The sequence below is a fragment of the Hemitrygon akajei genome, chromosome 31 (assembly GCF_048418815.1).
Source record: "Hemitrygon akajei chromosome 31, sHemAka1.3, whole genome shotgun sequence".
In the NCBI taxonomy this organism is placed as follows: Eukaryota; Metazoa; Chordata; class Chondrichthyes; order Myliobatiformes; family Dasyatidae; genus Hemitrygon; species Hemitrygon akajei.
Window position 1 is genome coordinate 4,742,690 of NC_133154.1, and position 19,243 is coordinate 4,761,932.

Genomic DNA, 19,243 nt, shown 5'->3' on the forward strand with positions numbered 1-19,243 from the left:
GATGACACTGCATCTGGAGAATTGTGGATAATTTTGGTCTCCTTACCTAAAAAAAGGATATACTTACTGTAGAGGGAGTGCAACAAAGATTCATTAACCCGTTTCCAGGGATGGTAGATTTGCCATTTAGACTACAAGACATACAGAAGGAGCAGAATTAAGCCATACGGATCATCGAGTGTGGCCCGCCATTCCATCATGGCTGATTTATTATTCCTCTCAACCCCACTCTCCTGCCTTCTCCCTGTAACCTTTGACATCGTTTCTAATCAGGAACCTATCAACCTCCACTTTAAATATATCTAATGACTTGGCCTCCACAGCTATCTGTGGCAATAAATTCCACAGACTCACAACTCTCTAGCTAAAGAAATTCCTCTTCACCTCTGTTCTAAATGGACGTCCCTTTCTTCTGAGGTTGAACCCTCTGGTCCTAGACTCACCCACCATAGGAAACATCTATTCTATCTAGGCCTTTCAATATTTGATATATTTCAATGAGATTCCACCCCCCCACCCCCCACCATTCTTTTAAACTCCAGCAAATACAGGCCCAAAGCCAAACACTCCTCATACCCTAAACCCTTTCATTCCTGGAATAATTCTCTCTTTCAATCTTTTTATTAGTATTAAAAATATTATGAATAAAATACAATTAAAATATTGATAAGGGATTACAAACATATAGACTCCCATTACACATGAAGGAATACATAAGGAATGAATACAGTATAAGTAAGTTTTCCCAAAACATAAACCATATAGTATATATATGAACAAGGTAAGTCTAGATATTCCATAATATATAATATAAAAAAGAGAAAAAAAATAGTGATTCTATATATGAAAGTTAACTAATCTACTAATCTAATATCTAAGAAAAAAAACAAAGAAGGAAAAAAAAACTAAAAAAACTAAAAAAAAGAGAAGAAAAAAAAGGGCTGTTCATAGTATCTCACAAGCATACATAAACATCAATGACGTCAACTCCGATCCTCTCAACATACATACGATTAAAGCTGAAAAAACCAATAAGCCTGGCACAGGGCCATTACATCATATGAAAATATTGAATAAATGGTCTCCATATCTTTTCAAATTTAATAGAAGTATCAAATACAGCACTTCTAATTTTTTCTAAATTTAGACATAACATAGTTTGAGAAAGCCAATGAAATATCGTGGGAGGATTAATTTCCTTCCAATTCAACAAAATAGATCTTCTAGCCATCAAAGTGAGAAAAGCAATCATTCGACAGGCGGAAGGAGATAAGTGAAGTAAGTCCATCATCGGTAAACCAAAAATTGCGGTAATAGGATGGGGTTGTAAATCAATGTTCAGTACCGCCGAAATAATATCAAAAATATCTTTCCAATATTTTTTCAAAAGCGGACATGACCAAAACATATGAGTCAAAGACGCAATTTCTAATTGACATCTGTCACAAATAGGGTTTATATGAGAATAAAAATGAGCTAATTTATCCTTGGACATATGGGCCCTATGTACAACCTTAAATTGTATTAATGAATGTTTGGCACATATAGATGATGTATTAACTAATTGAAGAATTCTATCCCAATTCTCAATAGGAATAATAAGATTAAGCTCTCTTTCCCAATCATTTTTGGTCTTATCAAAGGGCACTGAACGTATCTTCATAATTATATTATAAAGTTTTGATATAAGCCCTTTTTGAAAAGGGTTTAATTCAAACAAACTCTCCAAAATATCTGAAGACAGAAAATTTGGGAACGAAGGAAGTACCGTACTTAAAAAATGCCTAACCTGTAAGTATCTAAAAAAATGAAATCTAGGCAAATTATATTTATTAGCTAATTGCTCAAAAGACATAAAACAGTTGTCCAAAAATAAGTCGGAAAATCTTAATAATCCCTTAGTTTTCCAAGCCAAAAAAGCTTGATCTATAATTGAGGGTTGAAAAAAACAATTAGATACAATAGGACTATTTAACACGAATTGAGTCAACCCGAAAAATTTCCGAAATTGAAACCATATACGTAAGGTATATTTAACTATCGGGTTGTCGATTCGCTTCGGCAATTTAGAAAGAGCAAAAGGGAGAGATGTCCCTAAAATAGAACCCAGAGCATAAGCAGATACCGATTTAGTTTCCAAACTCACCCAATGAGGGCCAAAAGGACCATCCCATTCTTTCAACCAACATATCAAATATCTAATATTAACTGCCCAATAATAAAATCTGAAATTGGGTAATGCCAACCCACCATCCTTCTTTGTCTTCTGTAAGTATATTTTACCTAACCTGGGATTTTTATTCTGCCATATATATGAAGAAATTTTTGAATCAACATTAGTAAAAAAGGATTTCGGAATAAAAATTGGTACCGCTTGAAAAACATATAAAAATTTAGGTAAAATAACCATCTTAATAGCATTAATCCTACCTATCAGAGATAAAGATAATGGTGACCACTTAGTAAACAAACCTTTAATCTGATCAATTAAGGGTAGAAAATTAAACCTAAATAATTCTTTATGGTTTTTGGTAATTTTAATCCCTAAGTAAGTAAAAGAGTCATTAGCTAATTTAAAAGGTAAAATACCATAATTTGGGACCTGTCTATTCAAAGGAAACAATTCACTCTTATTAAGGTTTAACTTATACCCAGAAAACTCACTAAATTGAGCCAACAATGATAAGACTGCTGGAATAGATTTCTCAGGGTTAGAGATGAATAATAATAAATCGTCTGCATATAAAGATACCTTATGAATATCTGTTCCACGATTAATACCCAAAATATCCTGTGATTCTCTGATGGCAATTGCCAAAGGTTCTAAAGCGATGTTAAATAGTAATGGACTAAGAGGACAACCTTGTCTAGTGCCCCGAAATAAACAAAAAAATGGAGATCTTTGATTATTAGTAAACACCGAGGCTACTGGAGTTTGATATATCAGTTTAATCCAAGAAATGAAGGTCGGACTGAAATTAAACTTCTCCAGCACATAAAATAAGTAAGGCCATTCAACTCTATCAAATGCTTTCTCCGCATCTAATGAAACAACACATTCCGAAGTATTATGTGAAGGATTATAAACAATATTCAATAATCTCCTAACATTGAAAGGAATAATTCTCATGACCCTCTCCAATGCCAGCACATTCCTTCTTGGAGGAGGCCTTCCATTGGTCGAGGGCGACCATGGACATTGTGCCTAGCTGTAATACGCAAACCAGGGCAGTATGATATTGAGAGACAGTTGTTCCCCATGCAGCAGTCTCCCTCTCTCCTTGAAACCAACGGAAGAGCAGAGACCGATAAAGTTTAGCACCAGCAGTGACGCAGGAGTTGCCAGTCAACATTGAAGTCAGAAGTCAAAGCAGGACTGCCTTAGGATTTAGCTCTGGATTTTTCCCCTCGGGGTTTACTCCTGAAGCCTTCCCCATGAGTGCATGTAATCACGAGGTAGCGGAGGTTTGAGATCAGAGTTTTCCTTCTCTTAGATGAGCTGACAAGCGCCATCTGCCCAAAGCAACTGGTTTTAAGGTGCCAGTAACCCATCTTTGCCCCTTCTCCTACAAGTAGAAACGGTTCTGCTGGACTTTAGTAGCTAAGCCACATGTAAAGGCCAGGAGCTGGACTTGGTTTTCAGAGGCTATTTGAGATGCCTGCCATTGGGAGCATTTAATAGGTAGTGGGAGCTTAGGCCCACCCCCACCCCACACCCCAGCTATGATAATCTTAAGGAACCCTTTCTTAGAAGAGGCCCAGGCTGCTCACAATATTCCGTGTAGTCTGACCAATGCCTTATAAAGCCTCAGCATTACATTCTTGCTTTTATATCCTAGTCCTCTCAAAATGAATGCTGGTATTGCATTTATCTTCCTTACCACCAAATAAACCTGCAAATGAACCTTTAGGGCATCCTACATAAGGACTCTCAAGTCCCTTTGCACCTCTGATTTCTGATTTAGAAACTAGACTACATCTTTATTCCTTCTACCAAAGTGTATTACCATATACTTCCCTAACCATATTCCATCTGCCACTTCTTTGCCCAGTCTCCTAATCCAAGAGCAAACACGAGGAAATCTGCAGATGCTGGAAATTCAAACAACACACACAAAATGCTGGTGGAACACAGCAGGCCAAACAGCATGTATAAGGAGAAGTCCTGATGAAGGGCCTCGGCCCGAAACGTCGACAGTGCTTCCCCTTATAGATGCTGCCTGGCCTGCTGCATTCCACCAGCATTTTGTGTGTGTTGTTCTCCTAATCCAAGTCCTTCTGTAGCACCCCTGCTTCCTCAGCACCACCTGCCCCTCTATTTATCTGGATATTGTCCATAAACATGGCTACAAAGAGGCGAAATTCATGAAGAGACTGAGTACTCTGGGTCTATACTCTTTGGAATTTATTAAAATGGGCAATGGTCTCACTGGAATTTAAAAATCCTTACCTGTGTTGTAGTTTAGAGTGAGGGCCATTTCAGATTGAATTAAGAGAAATTTTGTTATTCAAGAGGGTGTTGAATCTTTTGAACTGTCTATCCTGGAGGACTGTGAGGGAATTCATTCAAAGCAGAGATCAACAGATTTCAGGATATTAAAGGAATCAAAGAAAATGGTGTCTGTGAATGTGGGATGAGGTAAAATATTAGCCGTAAACTAAAGCAGGCTTGAAGAGCCAAGTGGCCTGGGAGTGTATGACGGGGGAGGGTAACAGGAATTCTACTGCCTACCTAACCCATGTTCAAAGGTTCATTTTACTATCAAAATATGTATTCAGTATTCATCTCCAAGATCCATCTTCTCCTGATAACCACGAAACAAAGAAAAACCATTAAGAGGCAACACGAGTGAATCTGCAGATGCTGGAAATAAATAAAAACACAAAATGCTGGCAGAACTCAGCAGGCCAGACAGCATCTATGGGAGGAGGTAGTGACAGCATTTTGTGTTTTTAAAAACCATTAAGAGTTTAAAAAACATCACCCACCCCCGCACAAAAACAAACAGATCGTCCACACAGAAAATCAGCAGCTACATCAAACCCCAAATCCCCAACCCCCTCCCTTGCAAAAAAAACCTAATATATCATCCACACAGAAAAACAGCAACAAGAACAGCAACCTCCAATATGCCAATCAGCAACAAGAAACACAGAAAACTGAAGCAGACCAATAGTTTGAACTACAGTTCACACCAATAATCACATAAATCCCAGAATTTCAATAACATCCTCTGACAGCATTGAGGAGAGCTTCCGAAGAAAGCGACTGCTTTGGAAATTACAATGGGACAGTGCAAAGAGACTTAACTAAATTTAAAATCTATCCCTTTCCCTGCCCTGGGAATGATGGGAGAATGTACAGGTTAGATTTTTTCTGACTATAACTTAATCAAAACTGTGTGATGCAGCTAACAGACTAAGATGAGAAACAAAACTAGTTTAATTCTCCAGAACTCTTCATCTAGGCTTCAACCCAAGCACTTTTCACACTTCTAATATTCGCTAAGGAACTCTTCTGTAAATAAAGTCAACATGTTCAATCATTGTTGCTCTTTGGATCATTGATTGTATTTGACTATTTTACTGCTATCTTATATATGCTATATGTGCCTTATGTGGAGTATGACTGTTGGTACTGTGCTTTGCACCTTGGCCCCAGAGTACTGCTGTTTCGTTTGGCTAAAATCTTGTATGGCTGAATGACAATCAAACTTGATAGTCCAGAGGAGATTCAAGAGAATGATTCCAGGAAGGAAAGGGTTAATGCATGTGGTACTTTTGATGGCTCTGGGCCTGTACTAGTTGGAATTTAGAAGAATGAAGGGGATCTCAATGAACTATATTGAATACTGAAAGACCTAGATACAGTGCATATGGAGAGGATGTGGATGAGTCTAGGACCAGAGGGTAGAGCCTCAGAATAGAGGGATGCCCATTTAGCACAGAGTTGAGTAGGAATTTCTTTAGCCAGAGGGTGGTGAATCTGTGGCATTCACTGTCACAGGTGGCTGTAGAGGCCAAGCCATTGGGTATGTTTAAAGCAGAAGTTGATGGATTCTGTTGATGGATGTGTCAAAGGTTACAGGGAGATGGCAGGGGAATGGGGTTGAGCTGGGATAATAAATCAGCCATTATGGAATGACGCAGCAGAATAGATGGGCCAGAAGGCCTAATTCTGTCGTACTGTTTTATTTCCAGTTAAGGCACTAAGGTGCTCTGTATCAATCATTCATCAGAATTTTGCATTCTCACATCACCACTAACCTGCAGTATTGCAGCATCAGGAGAGACTACACAATCCACGCACAACGTCAGGTCTCCCATCCAATCCGACGCAGCCAGCAAACTGTCAATCAATTTATAACAAGCCTAGGAAAACAGCGAGAACTTACAGCTCAAACAAGTAAATTGTAAACAAACATTTGAATGAAAATCTACTGTCAAATAATTCAGGAGTCAGAGGAGTCTAGTCATTTTCCTCGGACTTCTCTCATTAACAAGGTGTTTCTGCCCACAGAACTGCCTCTCACTGGGTGGTTTTTGTCTCCTGCACTATTCTCTGGAAACTCTAGAGACTGCTATGCATGAAAATCCCAGAGAATCAGCAGTTTCTGAGATCCTCAAACCACCCTGTCTAGCACCAACAATCATTCCACAGTCAAAGTCACTTGGATCACATTTCTTCCCCATTCTGATGTTTGGTCTGAATGACAACTGAACCTCTTGACCATGTCTGCATGCTTTTATGCATCGAAATGCTGCCACATGATTGGTTGATTAGGTAGTTGTATTAATGAGCAGGTATCTAGGTGTACCTAATAAATGTATGTTTCTGGAACTGTGGGCAGTGATTGAGTTGCTGAACCCATTGAGATCCAGATCTTTAGGTTTGTTGCATGACTGGCTGACAAATGGTTAACATGATGATTGCATCCTGGCTTATTGAAACTGCTGATGACTAACAGGCTGTGCATCAAATTGTTGCCACATGATTGTATTTACTGTAATTTATAGTTTTCATTATTATGTATCACAATGTACTGTGGCTGCAAAACAACAAATTTCATGACAAATGTCAGTGATATTAAACCTGATTCTGATTGTGGAAGCAAGTTCTAAACTTTGGAAATCTGAGGAAGATTTTTTCCCCCACCCAGAGGGTGATTGATTGCAATCTGGAACGCACTGCCTGAGTGAGTGAGATGACCTTGTAAGAAGGTCAGAAGAAAGAAGCAACCAGATGAACTCTTGGATTACCAAGGCACAGTAAGTCATGGACCAAGAGCTAGTAAACAGGATTAGTATAGGAGTACTTGATGATCAGCACAGATACGATGGGCAGAAGGGCTTGTTTCCGTGCTCTATGACTGTATCATTTATTCTATGTGTGGAAGCTTCCCCCCACCCAAAACGTTGACTCTTTATTCCTTTCCATCGATGCTGCCTGACCTGCTGAGTTCCTCCAGCATTTTGTGTGTGCTGATTTGTGATAAAATTAATGTTTTGTCAGTGCCAGGTTAGGGAAAGGTTTTGGCAAAGATACTGAGGAGAGTTAACCTGCTTATATTCATAAGAGAGGCTATGCAAGCTTTTACATCCCTTGGGTTTACCATCTAATTTAAAAGTGAAATACTGGAGTTTCAGATAGCATTTCCTTTTTGGTTTGGGTGTCACACTTCAGTCTTACAGGCAACAATCCCACTGAATCTCGCTGATAACAACAAAGAGTCTTGTCATTTCACAGCTCCACTTACCCAGAGTTCAGTCTTACAGGCAACAATCCCACTGATTCTCGCTGATAACAACAAAGAGTCTTGTCATTTCACAGTTCCACTTACCCGGAGTTCTCGCTTCAATCGCTCCACATTCTTGAGGTTCACCAGGTCATCCAAGCCAATCACCAGTACCTTCAAAAAAATAATTAGGAGCACAGGGTCAGGGTGAACCAGTAAACTCATAAACTACCTGGGATTCAGTGTGCAGTTGTAGTGCAAAATTGTCTTCAATGCCACTCTGTAGTCAGCCAGTTTTATGGCATTAATCCTTGGAAAGGAAGTAAAGAATAACAGGATGCCTTTCAGACCCTCAACCAGATAATTAATTGGAAAGTTAAAAATTCCACTACTCTGGAAACACCTAGCAAAAATCTTAGCAACTCTAATTTACTTTCAGAACCATCAGATTGCTGAAATCCATTTTATTTTGAGTGTTAAAGTATTTCACGATATTATCCCTATTCTAAGATTATATTCTTTTGTTGTATATTCCCTACTAAAAGAATTAGCCTCTACTTTTCTACCCTAATAACCTTCTCAAATATATGGAGGAAACCTATTTTTGTATTTTTAAAGTATCTAAAAAAAAGCATCCTTTAGTCAAAGAGGCACTTCTGAATGCAGTCACTGTCAGCAGCTTTAGCATAACATAGCAGAAGAGCTCATGAATCACAGAGGCTAAGAGGGAAACAAGGCAGAAGTTCCTCAGTGTAAGCACCATCTCTAATGTTGAAGAGAATGGACAGTATACAAACTGTCACAGAGATGAGTGATGACTGGAACTGAACCCTACAGAAGGGGACCATTCAGCTTGTCCAACTATTGGTAAAAAGCTGCATATCCCAGATATCTGCTACAAAATCCTTAAGATTAATCTTCCACCATTGCAATTTAATAAACCTTCTACTTCTCTGTTCAGCCTCCTGGAAACTTCTGAGGGAAAGCCCCAAGTTTTATTCAGCAGTTTATTCCCATTAACTTTGAACTAAACCGTGGAATGAAACCACGAACCAGCATAAATACACCTGACAATAAACTTCTTGCAAAGTTCCAAATTGAGCCCTAATGAGGAACGGCCATTGTATCATGTGATACATAAACGACTCTGCAGAATATGATTAAACTGTGAATCATGTTACAACACTCCAGCCTAGATACAATTTTGACAGAAATGTTCCAGAGGTTCATACACTCCCTTCAGGATTAAACTAATCTTTCAATGAATTTCTAATGCTTGTTCCATCAGCTGTCCTTTAAAGACCTCTTCAAATTCACTATCAATTGTGGTTAAAGAGTTCAAAGGAAATGGGTTTTCAAATTAATCTTTTCAAAATTCCTTCTCCTTTATATATATATTCATTTTTATAGTTTCTATCTCTGATTTTGGATTATTAACCCAAGGTCACAGGAAACAGCTTACTCCCACATGCTTCATCAGTCTCTGTCCACTGGGTCTCCCCCACCCAGATTCCACTAACTTTCTCATCTATGAGCAAGACTGTCTTCTCCAATCTCACCACTTAGCTGAAGTAACTGGCCCAAGGCAGCACACTCCATGACCACATCATCTTTCCTGATGTGTAATCCAGGAACATCTAAGCAAAGAATCCACTATTTGGTTATAAATCCAACTTGTGGGGCAGCACAGTAGTGTAACACTATTACTGTGCCAGTGACCAGGGTTCAATTCTGCTGCTGTCTGTAGGGAGATTGTACTTTTCCCCCGTGACTGTGTGGGTTTCCTCTGGGTGCTCTGGTTTTCTCCCACAGTCCAAATACGTACAGGTTAGTTGGCTACGTGGGTGTAACTGGAAAGCATAGGCTTATTGGGCCAGAAGGTCCTGTTACTGTGCTGCAGCTCTAAATAAAATTTAAATTAAATTTAAATTTAAACAGACAGACATACTTTATTGATCCCGAGGGAAATTGGGTTTTTGTTACAGCCGCACCAACCAAGAATAGTGAAGAAATGTAGCAATATAAAACCATAAATAATTAAATAAATAATAAGTTAATCATGCTAAGTGGAAATAAGTCCAGGACCAGCCTATTGGCTCAGGGTGTCTGACACTCTGAGGCAGGAGTTGTAAAGTTTGATGGCCACAGGTAGGAATGACTTCCTATGCCGCTCAGTGTTACATCTCGGTGGAATGAGTCTCTGGCTGAATGTACTCCTGTGCCTAACCAGTACATTATGGAGTGGATGGGAGACATTGTCCAAGATGGCATGCAACTTGGACAGCATCCTCTTTTCAGACACCACTGTCAGAGAGTCCAGTTCCACCCCCACAACATCACTGGCCTTACGAATGAGTTTGTTGATTCTGTTGGTGTCTGCTACCCTCAGCCTACTGCCCCAGCACACAACAGCAAACATGATAGCACTGGCCACCACAGACTCATAGAACATCCTCAGCATTGTCCAGCAGATGTTAAAGGACCTCAGTCTCCTCAGGAAATAGAGACGGCTCTGACCCTTCTTGTAGACAGCCTCAGTGTTCTTTGACCGGTCCAGTTTATTGTCCATTCGCATCCCCAGGTATTTGTAATCCTCCACCATGTCCACACTGACCCTTTGGATGGAAACAGGGGTCACCGGTGCCTTAGCCCTCCTCAGGTCCACCACCAGCTCCTTAGTCTTTTTCACATTAAGCTGCAGATGATTCTGCTCGCACCATGTGACAAAGTTTCCCACCGTAGCCCTGTACTCAGCCTCATCTCCCTTACTGAAACTTAAAATAAAATTAAAGTAAGTATCTGTCCTGGGAACTTTTCTTTACGGCCTCATCTACTTACTCTTAAAATAAAAGGGAATATGCATCCCCATGACTATCTGGTCCTGCTTCCAACTCGATACCTTTTAAATAAAATAAAAAGCAACAAATCTTGGAAACAGACAAAAGGTCAGACAGCATCCGTGGAGAGAGAAACAGCTGAAAACTCAGGTCACTGATTTATAATTAGAACGGTTCTGATGAAAGGTTGTAAAAAAACATCAGGTCTTTTGCTGCCTGACTTGCTCAATAATCGAGCATTTTTCTATTTATTTCCAATTTTCAGCATGATAGCATTTTACCTTTGTACCATTTAAATTACATACAGTACATTTGGGACAGAATGCACAGGAAGGAAAGAGTGAAGTCTTGAAAAGGTATGAACACAAGCATGGCATTTTTAACTATCAAAAGAGAATTGGGACAGAAAATTAATATGCTGGCAGTCAGAGCAATCACACACACCCCGTGAGGATCAACTCACCCATCAAATATTATTTTCCGTTTAGTGTTTGACCTTAGCTGAGTGAATGTTGTTTATGGTGCGAAGGAGACCACCTTCTACTTCTGGCATCTGGTGTTGGCAATACAGAACTGGCAGATCTGTGCATACAAACGTCATTGTCCCACACTCAAAGCAAAGGAAGATGTGCATTTTCTTTAGCTTTGCTACCTCAAGTCACCCCAAAGCACTTTACAGCCAATAAACTGCGATCCCAGTGGTGATATAGGAAAGGCAATTTGCACACAGCTCCCACGGACAACAACATAAGGATGATTAGAAAATTATTTCTTATTTACGGTGGTTGAAGGATGTGTATAGGTTCTTGGTGAATTTCTTGCTCTCTTTGCAAATGTGCCATGGGATCTTTCCCACCCACCTGGGAACATCTGATGGTAAACAGCTTCTGTCCCCAGGCCGTAAGACTACTGAACTCTCTGCCTCCACCCAGGTCTCATCATGTATGAAGATCCAGTAGTGTTAAACTGGTTACTTTTTCATTTGTATCTTATATGCATCTTATTTGTTAAGTTATTTGTGGTAATATTACTTTATATGTTATGTGTGAGAGTTACATGTACCTTGGTCCAGAGGAATGTTGTCTCATTTGGTTGATTGACAATAAACTTGAACTTCAGTTTGAACTTGCAGCATTGCCTCAGGAGTGCACGGGAAGCGTCAGTACTGCTTACAGACACAGTAGCAGAGCTGGGGAAGCTACTAACTCACCGCTCCAGAGATCTGGGTTCAATACCAACCTCCAGTACTGACTGCATGGAGTTTGTACGTTCTCCCTGTGATTATGAAAGTTTTCTCCTACGTCCCAAAGAGGTGGACTGGCATTTATTCACTGAATTGTCCCTAGTTTGTGGATGAGTGGTAAAATATGAGGGGTTGTAGTTGGGCATATGGGGGAAAACAAAGAGAGCTCTGTCAATTGAGCCAACAGTGCAGCAGCCCCCTGATTTTCCACAGCTCTGGAACTAACGGCAACGCTATTGTCCATCTGACAGATCAGCCGAGTGGAAGCTGCCACCTGACAGAAGGCTGTGACCAGAGGACTGCTTCTTACCTGCCTGTGATTGCGACAGCAGTACCTGCACGTGTGGCTAATAAAAATTCTGCTAATCTGACTAACGTGTAGCTTTGCAGACTCACCATGGCACTGAACACGTTGTCTAACAGGCGGCTGAGGTAAAGGTCACTGGCATCTTCCTCTGAGCTCATGACGATGAGTGTGATGCTGCGTAACCATGGAAACAAGCTGTTAGCACAGTATGGACCAACTTTTCCAGGTATATTTTTAAAGCACAAGCACAGCCACACCGAGGGGTCACTATTGTGTATCTGGAATGCAGTCACTGAGTGCTGTGTGAAAATAAAATACATTTTAACAACATAATTATTAACAACTTAAAAATATCACCTTCCTCCCCCACTTCTCAAGACACAATCACCTTTCCTCCACCTACTCCCCCCAGAGACCAGGCCTTCACGTGAACACCTGTTGGAGGGTACGAAACCAAGTTCACGTAGGAGACGCATACTGCAGCAGAGTCACTAGTCAACGACAGGGAACAGCAGCAGTTCTTGACTGTTTTCTCCCCATGGGGGCACTGAGATGTACACTGACCACCATGCCCATGGCCATTGGCACTAGTCAAAAGTTTGTGGGTTCAAGACATAAACGTATAAATCTAGGTTGTAATCTCGTGTACTGAGTTTAGGACGTGATGTTCAAACATGCCTCTTCCCTCTCTACTGGGTCCCATAGCAATATTCTCAAGAGTCAGGGAGTTATCCCTAGTGTCCCAGCCATTACTTATGCTACAGCTGAAGTCATTAAGATGGACTAGGTCATCAGCACAATGCTGGATTTGCTCTGAGCAAAGTGACTACAAAGTGCATAACATCAGTAGACACTTATCAAAAAAGGACTTATTTGACTGTGAAGAGCTTTGTAACTACCAAGAACGACTATTAATAGAGTTTGCTGAAATGCAAATCTTTTTTTTAAAAAAGGAGACAAGTGTGAATCTGACTATACGTGTCCTGTGGTAAACTGGGTATCATTACTGGACATAAACTGAAGAGATTCTGCAGATCTGGAAAACTTGAGTGAGACACACAAAATACTTGTGGAACTCAGCAAGTCACACAATATCTACGGAGGGGAATAAACAATCGACGTTTCAGCTGTGACCCTTCATCATAGAAATGAAGGAGGCAGAAGCCAGAATAAGGAGGTGGAGAGAGGGGAAGGAGTACAAGCTGACAGGTCATGGGTGAGACCAGGTGAGGGGAAAGGTGGGTGGGGGTGGTGTAGAAATATATCTGTAACCCTTAGTCTTTATGAATTTATAACTTTTGCTTTGCTGGTTCGTTGATAGGAAGCTTACAAGAGGGAGTGTGATTTATGGCAGGGAGTGTTTTGAGCAAAGAAAAACAGGGCATCGCTGTTGGGGGGGAGGGAAGAAAAATGCAACTTATTTAAGACGGATGTAAATAAGAAAGGAAGCAATTAACTGATGAAACAATCTCAAAGACATGAAGTTGATGAATTACTAGATTCTGTAAGCATATAAAAAATAATCTGCTTTGAGTTGTATGATTGAAGCTACTTACCAAGTAAAGAACTTAATGAACAGAGGTAGACTTTTCTTTGCAAGGAATAAACATGTTTTTAATTTGATCCACTCTGAGTTTGTTGTAATCTGTTAATGTAGACTCAGAAGACCTACTGAACATAGCAAGGGGATGAAGTGAGAAGCTGGGAGGTGATGGGTGGAAAAGGTAAAGGGCTAAAGGATAGGAAAATAGACCATGGAAGAAAAGGAAGGAGGAGCTGAACCAGAGGGAGGTGATGAGCGGGTGAGGAGAAAGGGTGAGAAGGTACCCAGAATGAGGAATACAAAGTAAAGAGGGAAGAGGGTCGAAATTACTGGAAGTTAGAGAAATTGATGTTTATGCCATCAATATGGATGCTACCCAGATGGAATACGAAGTGTTGCTCTTCCAGCCTGAGTTTGGCCTCATCATGGCAGTAGAAGAGGCCACGGACAGAAATGTCAGAATGAGAAAGCTAAGTCCAATTAAAATGGATAGCCACTGGGATATCCTGCCTTTTGCAAAAGACAGAATAAAGGTGCTCCACAAGGTAGTTCTCTCAATCTGTGTCAGGTTTCACCGATGTAGAGGAGGTCACACCAGGGGCACCAGATACAACAGATGACCCAGCAGACTCACAGGTGAAGTATCACTTCACCTGGAAGTGTTTTGGGGCTCTGCATGAAAAGGAAGGGGAAATGTACTTAGTTATCAATAACTTTTGCAGCACCTCCTCCATTTGGGAGGCAAATATTGGCCAGGACACTAACAAGAACTCCCCTGCTCTCTTTCAAAACATGCCTTCAAATCTTTTCCATCCACCTGACAGAACAAGAAAACTGTTAAGATGGTGCAGAACTCCTTCAGTACTTCACTGAGGGTGCCAGATCAGATTTTCTTGCTCATGTTTCTGAAGTGGGAGTTGAAGTCACACCTCCCAATGCAGAGGCAAAGGACATTAATCGTCTCAGCACTTACTGACACCCATAACTTATAACAGTTCTAGTCAACCCACAAGTGTGAACTTAATTCACACTTAGCAATTTAATTCTCCATTCCAATTCATTGTTCCAACAAAGTCCAAAAAGTTGAGAGTCATCTTCTGACTCCACTTTTTGTAGCCCTCAGAACTCAGTGTTGAATTTGATAATTACAGGTGCTTTGTATCAGGATCGTCCAGATCTGATGAAAGACTAAAAGTAATGTACCCTTCATTTTCTTTCTCCATAGAAAGATCTTTGATCTATTAAGTATTTCCAGCATTCTCCTTTTTTTCACATTTCCAGTATCAATATTCTATATCTCACAGATCTAGCATTTCCCCCCTCTTTCCTTCATTCACATTCATCTCTGGTAAGGGGGTGGAGGGGTCACTGCACAGGATCGAAATAAGCTGCAGTGAGTTGTAAACTTAGTCAACTATATCATGGGCTCTAACCTCTGTAGTATCCAGGACATCTTCAAGAAACGATGCCTCAAAAAGGTGGCATCCATTATGAAGGACCCTCATCACCCAGGACATGCCCTGCTTTCAATGCTACCATCAGGAAGGAGGTACAGAATTCTGAAGGCACACACTCAATGATTCAGCAACAACTTCTACCCCTCTGCCATCCAATTTCTGAATGGACATTGAACCCACGAACACTACCTCACTACTCTTTTATTTTTGCACTACATATACTTACTGTAATTCACAATTGTTTCACCATCATTATGTAATGCATTGTACTACTGCCGCAAAGACAACACATTTCACGACGTATGCCGGTGATATTAAACCTGATTCTGATTTTCTTCAGACAGATCAGCTACAGCTAACAATCCACTGCCACCACTTGGTCCCTACACTATTCACACGTTCCTTTTGTTCTCTCCACACCTTCCCTTTTTCTCTGGAACTTGAAGTGTTTGGCTTCTAACCTGATAGACCTGATAGAAATATATAAAATCATCAGAAGAATAGATAGAGTACGTGGTCAGAGTCTTTCTTACTGCCTGTTACACCACTCGTGTTTCAGGCAGCAATGAAGGTCTCTTGTTGCTGATGGAAGATCACCTGCTGCTTGATATGCTCAGTATTTCCAGCATCTGCAGTTTTTTTACCTCCTCCACGGACGGTCCCTAGCTCGGCAGCAAAAGGAGGAGGGTTGGGCATGGGGCTAGCAATCCCATTCCGTAAAAATCCATACAGAAACACCAACAGAAGCTCCAAAGGCATCAATCCTGGGAGAGGAAGGGGAAGATAGGCTACAGCTGGAATAACTTGGCCCAGGAGAGCGGACTCTGGCAAGCAGCTGTTGGTGGCACCAGTAGGAGTGATGAGCTTAAGTAAGTAATTGAGCAGATCTTTTGCTTTTTAAGTTAATAATAATGGTCAATAATTGAAAGGAAAGGAAATTGCCTTTTCAACTCGCAAGAGAGCATAGGCCATCAGCTTTTTGCTGTTGATGTTTCTGTAGCAGGCAATTTCATTTTTATGAGGTCGAGTTGCTAGCTCAGCACTCAACCCAGTGCGGACGGAAAGCACGCACGGGAGCCCGCTGGATTCGAACGCGGGAGCCTTCGCTTCGAAGTCTGGTGCTGATGCCACTACGCCACCAATAATTGGGATTTAAAAAAATATTTTAAGTTCTTTGAGCTTCACATGCATTTCCAGAGAGGGAGAAGAGCCACACTATCAGATAGAATGTTCTGCTATAATATTTCAGTGCTAAAATGATTCAAGATTGTTTATTGTCATTCTTCAGCACACAAGCGTAAAGGAGAATTAAATGATTGTTACCCTGGATCTGATGCAGCATAAAAAAAGACAATAAATATAAAAGCAACCCTATAAAACATCATGTACAAGTAACCATTAAGTGGCAGTGTAGGGCGGCATGCAGGGAGCTGAGGGGGTGTAGAGGGGAGCGGCTAATGTGTATGTTGTGGTGGTGGGGCTGTAGTGGCTGGGTTAATGGGTGAGGTTGATGATCAGCCTGATGCCTTGGGGGAAGTAACTGTTTTTGAGTCTGGTGGTCCTGTCGTAGATGCTGTGCAGTCTGCTCCCTGATGGAAGTGGAACAAACAACCCATGAGCAGGGTTGGTGGGATCCTTCATGATACTGCTGATCTTTTCCTGGCACCTTTCTGTATATATATCCTTGATGGTGGGGAAGCTGGTGCCGGATATGCGCTGGGCAGTTTTGAACTGCCCAATGTAGAGCCCTCCTATCAGCTGTGGTGCAGTTCCCATACCACACAGCGATGCAGCACGTTAGGACGACCTCCACTGAGCATCTGCAGAAGATCATGAGTATTAATGGCAGAGTGCAGCTCTCTTCAGCCTCCTCAGAAAGTAGAGTTGATTAGCTTCCTTGACTGTGGAGGATGTGTTCTGGGACCATGAGAGATGTGCACTCTCAGGAGTTTGAAATTTCTCACAGTTTCTACTGCTGTGCCAGCGATGTGAAAGGCACGAGTGGAGCAGGTAGGGTGTAAAAGTCAAAATTAGGCAGGAAGGGCACTATGCACAGAATAAGACTGGACTTCTAAATCCAGGGACAGTTACTAAAATAATTTTTTTCCACTAAGAATGCTAAATGTTCAGGGAACACAAGACAAAATCTAGCTCCCCCTTGCCACCTCCCATATATTTTGACTCAACATGCTCTAGTCACACCTCCCTACGAAACATAATTTTCTATTTAAAATCTTAAGAGGATGAGTTAAGTCCTGCACTGAGCCAGGGCCAGTGATCATTCTCACACCTCACCTGTCCCGGAAGACTCTCCAACAGACCCTGGTGTTGTCAGTGCAGGTACTAGTCAGCAGAACATCCTGGTTACTGCCAAACATGTGCACTCCATTTAGAGAACCAATCACAGAGAACGGGAGCTGAAAGTTAAACAGGCAATTTTAGTACACACAACAGTACAGCACAAGAACAGGCCTTTCAGCCCACAATGTTGCGCTAAACTAACTAAATTAGCAATCAAATGGCCAACTAAACTAATCTCTAATGCCTACACAATGTCAATATCTTTCCATTTCCTTCACATTTATGTGCCTATCTAAACTTCTCTTAAAAATCCCTAATGTATCACCGACCCAGGCACCCATCATTCTCTGTGTAAAAATCTTGCCCTCACATCTAACTTTCAGAGAACTAATGCAGTAAACTCCAATGGGACATTGAACTGGTTCACTTCATTCCATTCCCAGTGTTTAAAATCTCCAACTCCTGCCTTACAGACAGTGGGACGATTCTGAGGCGATCATAGGATACTCAACAAAATCTTTTTTTAAAAATCAGAAAACTGCAAATGCTGACATGGAAAGTGCTAGAAACATTCAGCAGCATTTATGAAGAGAGAAGCAAGGATTGACACTTCTGTTCATCAGAAACAAAAACTATTCTGAGGGACACACACAGGACGCTGTGGGAACTCAGCAGATCAGGCAGCATTGATGGAAGTGAATAAACAGTTAACTTTCAGGCCAACATCCTTCATCAGGACTGAGAAGAAAGGGTAAGATATCAGAATTAAAAGGAGGGGGAAGGGGAAGGAGGCTAGTTGGAAGATGACAGCTGAAGACAGGTGGGTCATAGGCTGGAGAAGCAAGGATCTGATAGGAAAGGAGAGTGGACTTAGGAGAAAGGGAAGGAGGAGCAGACCGGGGGAATTAATAGGCAGGTGAGGAGAGGTAAAGGATCAGAGAGAGGAATAGAGGAGGGTGGGGGAGAATTTGCTGACCAGAAGGAAAAATCTATATTCATGCCATCAGGTCGAAGGCTACCCAGACAGAATATAAGATGTTGCTCCACCCTGAGGGTGGCCTCATCTTGGCCTAAGCGGAGGCCATGGACCGATACTTCAGAATGGAGATGGGAATCGGAATTAAAATGTTTGGCCACCGGGACGTCCCGCTTGTGGTGGATGGTGCAGAGGTGCTCAACGAAGCAGACCCCCAATTTACAACAGGTCTCCAAATACAGAGAAGGCTGCATCAGGAGCAGCGGACACAATAGATGATCCCAGCAGATTCATGGTGAAGTGTTGCCTCACCTGGGGCCCTGAACGGAGGTGATGGAGATTACCAACTATAAGAGCTAACATTGTTCCTCTCATACTGAAAAAGATGGTGGCAGCAAACAACATGACCAATGGTGACATCCTGCAGACCATTCACAAAACTACTTCTTTTACCTCCTTCTTTCAAATATGATTGCACTACTGAGCCGCGTGCGAATGGAAGGTGTGATTTTCATTTTGATGGCATGCTTTGGAGTCAGTTAAGCAATCTGGTGCTTTGCTGTCTCCAAGGGAGTTTCGTGAGGTTTGAAGTAGAGTGTGCAGCCTGGAGGCCAAGAAACTTGGAAACGAGGCACGAGCCCATGATGGACTCCAATGCTTCTCTCCGATCTCGCTGATTAAAGCGTCAAGCAAGATTGAAATCAATGAGGATGAGAGCAGAAGGCAAGCGGGTGTTCACCATTGCCTGCCTATGTTTGACTGGTCTATCTCTCTCGCTTGCTGCTGCTGGAGGAAGGTGACAGAGTCTTGGGTCTTGGGCAAGGTTTAATCAACACTGTTTGT

The 19,243-nt window shown here is 41.4% G+C and overlaps 1 protein-coding gene across 4 annotated transcripts in view; it reads right to left on the reverse strand.

Annotated features, from left to right (window-relative positions):
• fuz (fuzzy planar cell polarity protein) overlaps positions 1–19,243 on the reverse strand; it is a 52,889-nt gene that overhangs the window by 29,289 nt on the left and 4,357 nt on the right. For all 4 annotated transcript variants that reach the window (XM_073034080.1, XM_073034079.1, XM_073034078.1 and 1 more), the window contains exons 2-5: positions 17,419–17,540; positions 12,213–12,297; positions 7,842–7,910; positions 6,268–6,372 (exon numbers count right to left, since the gene is read on the reverse strand). In XM_073034080.1, the coding sequence (XP_072890181.1) occupies positions 6,268–6,372; positions 7,842–7,910; positions 12,213–12,297; positions 17,419–17,540 (381 nt within the window). The remainder of the gene's footprint in view (positions 1–6,267; positions 6,373–7,841; positions 7,911–12,212; positions 12,298–17,418; positions 17,541–19,243) is intronic.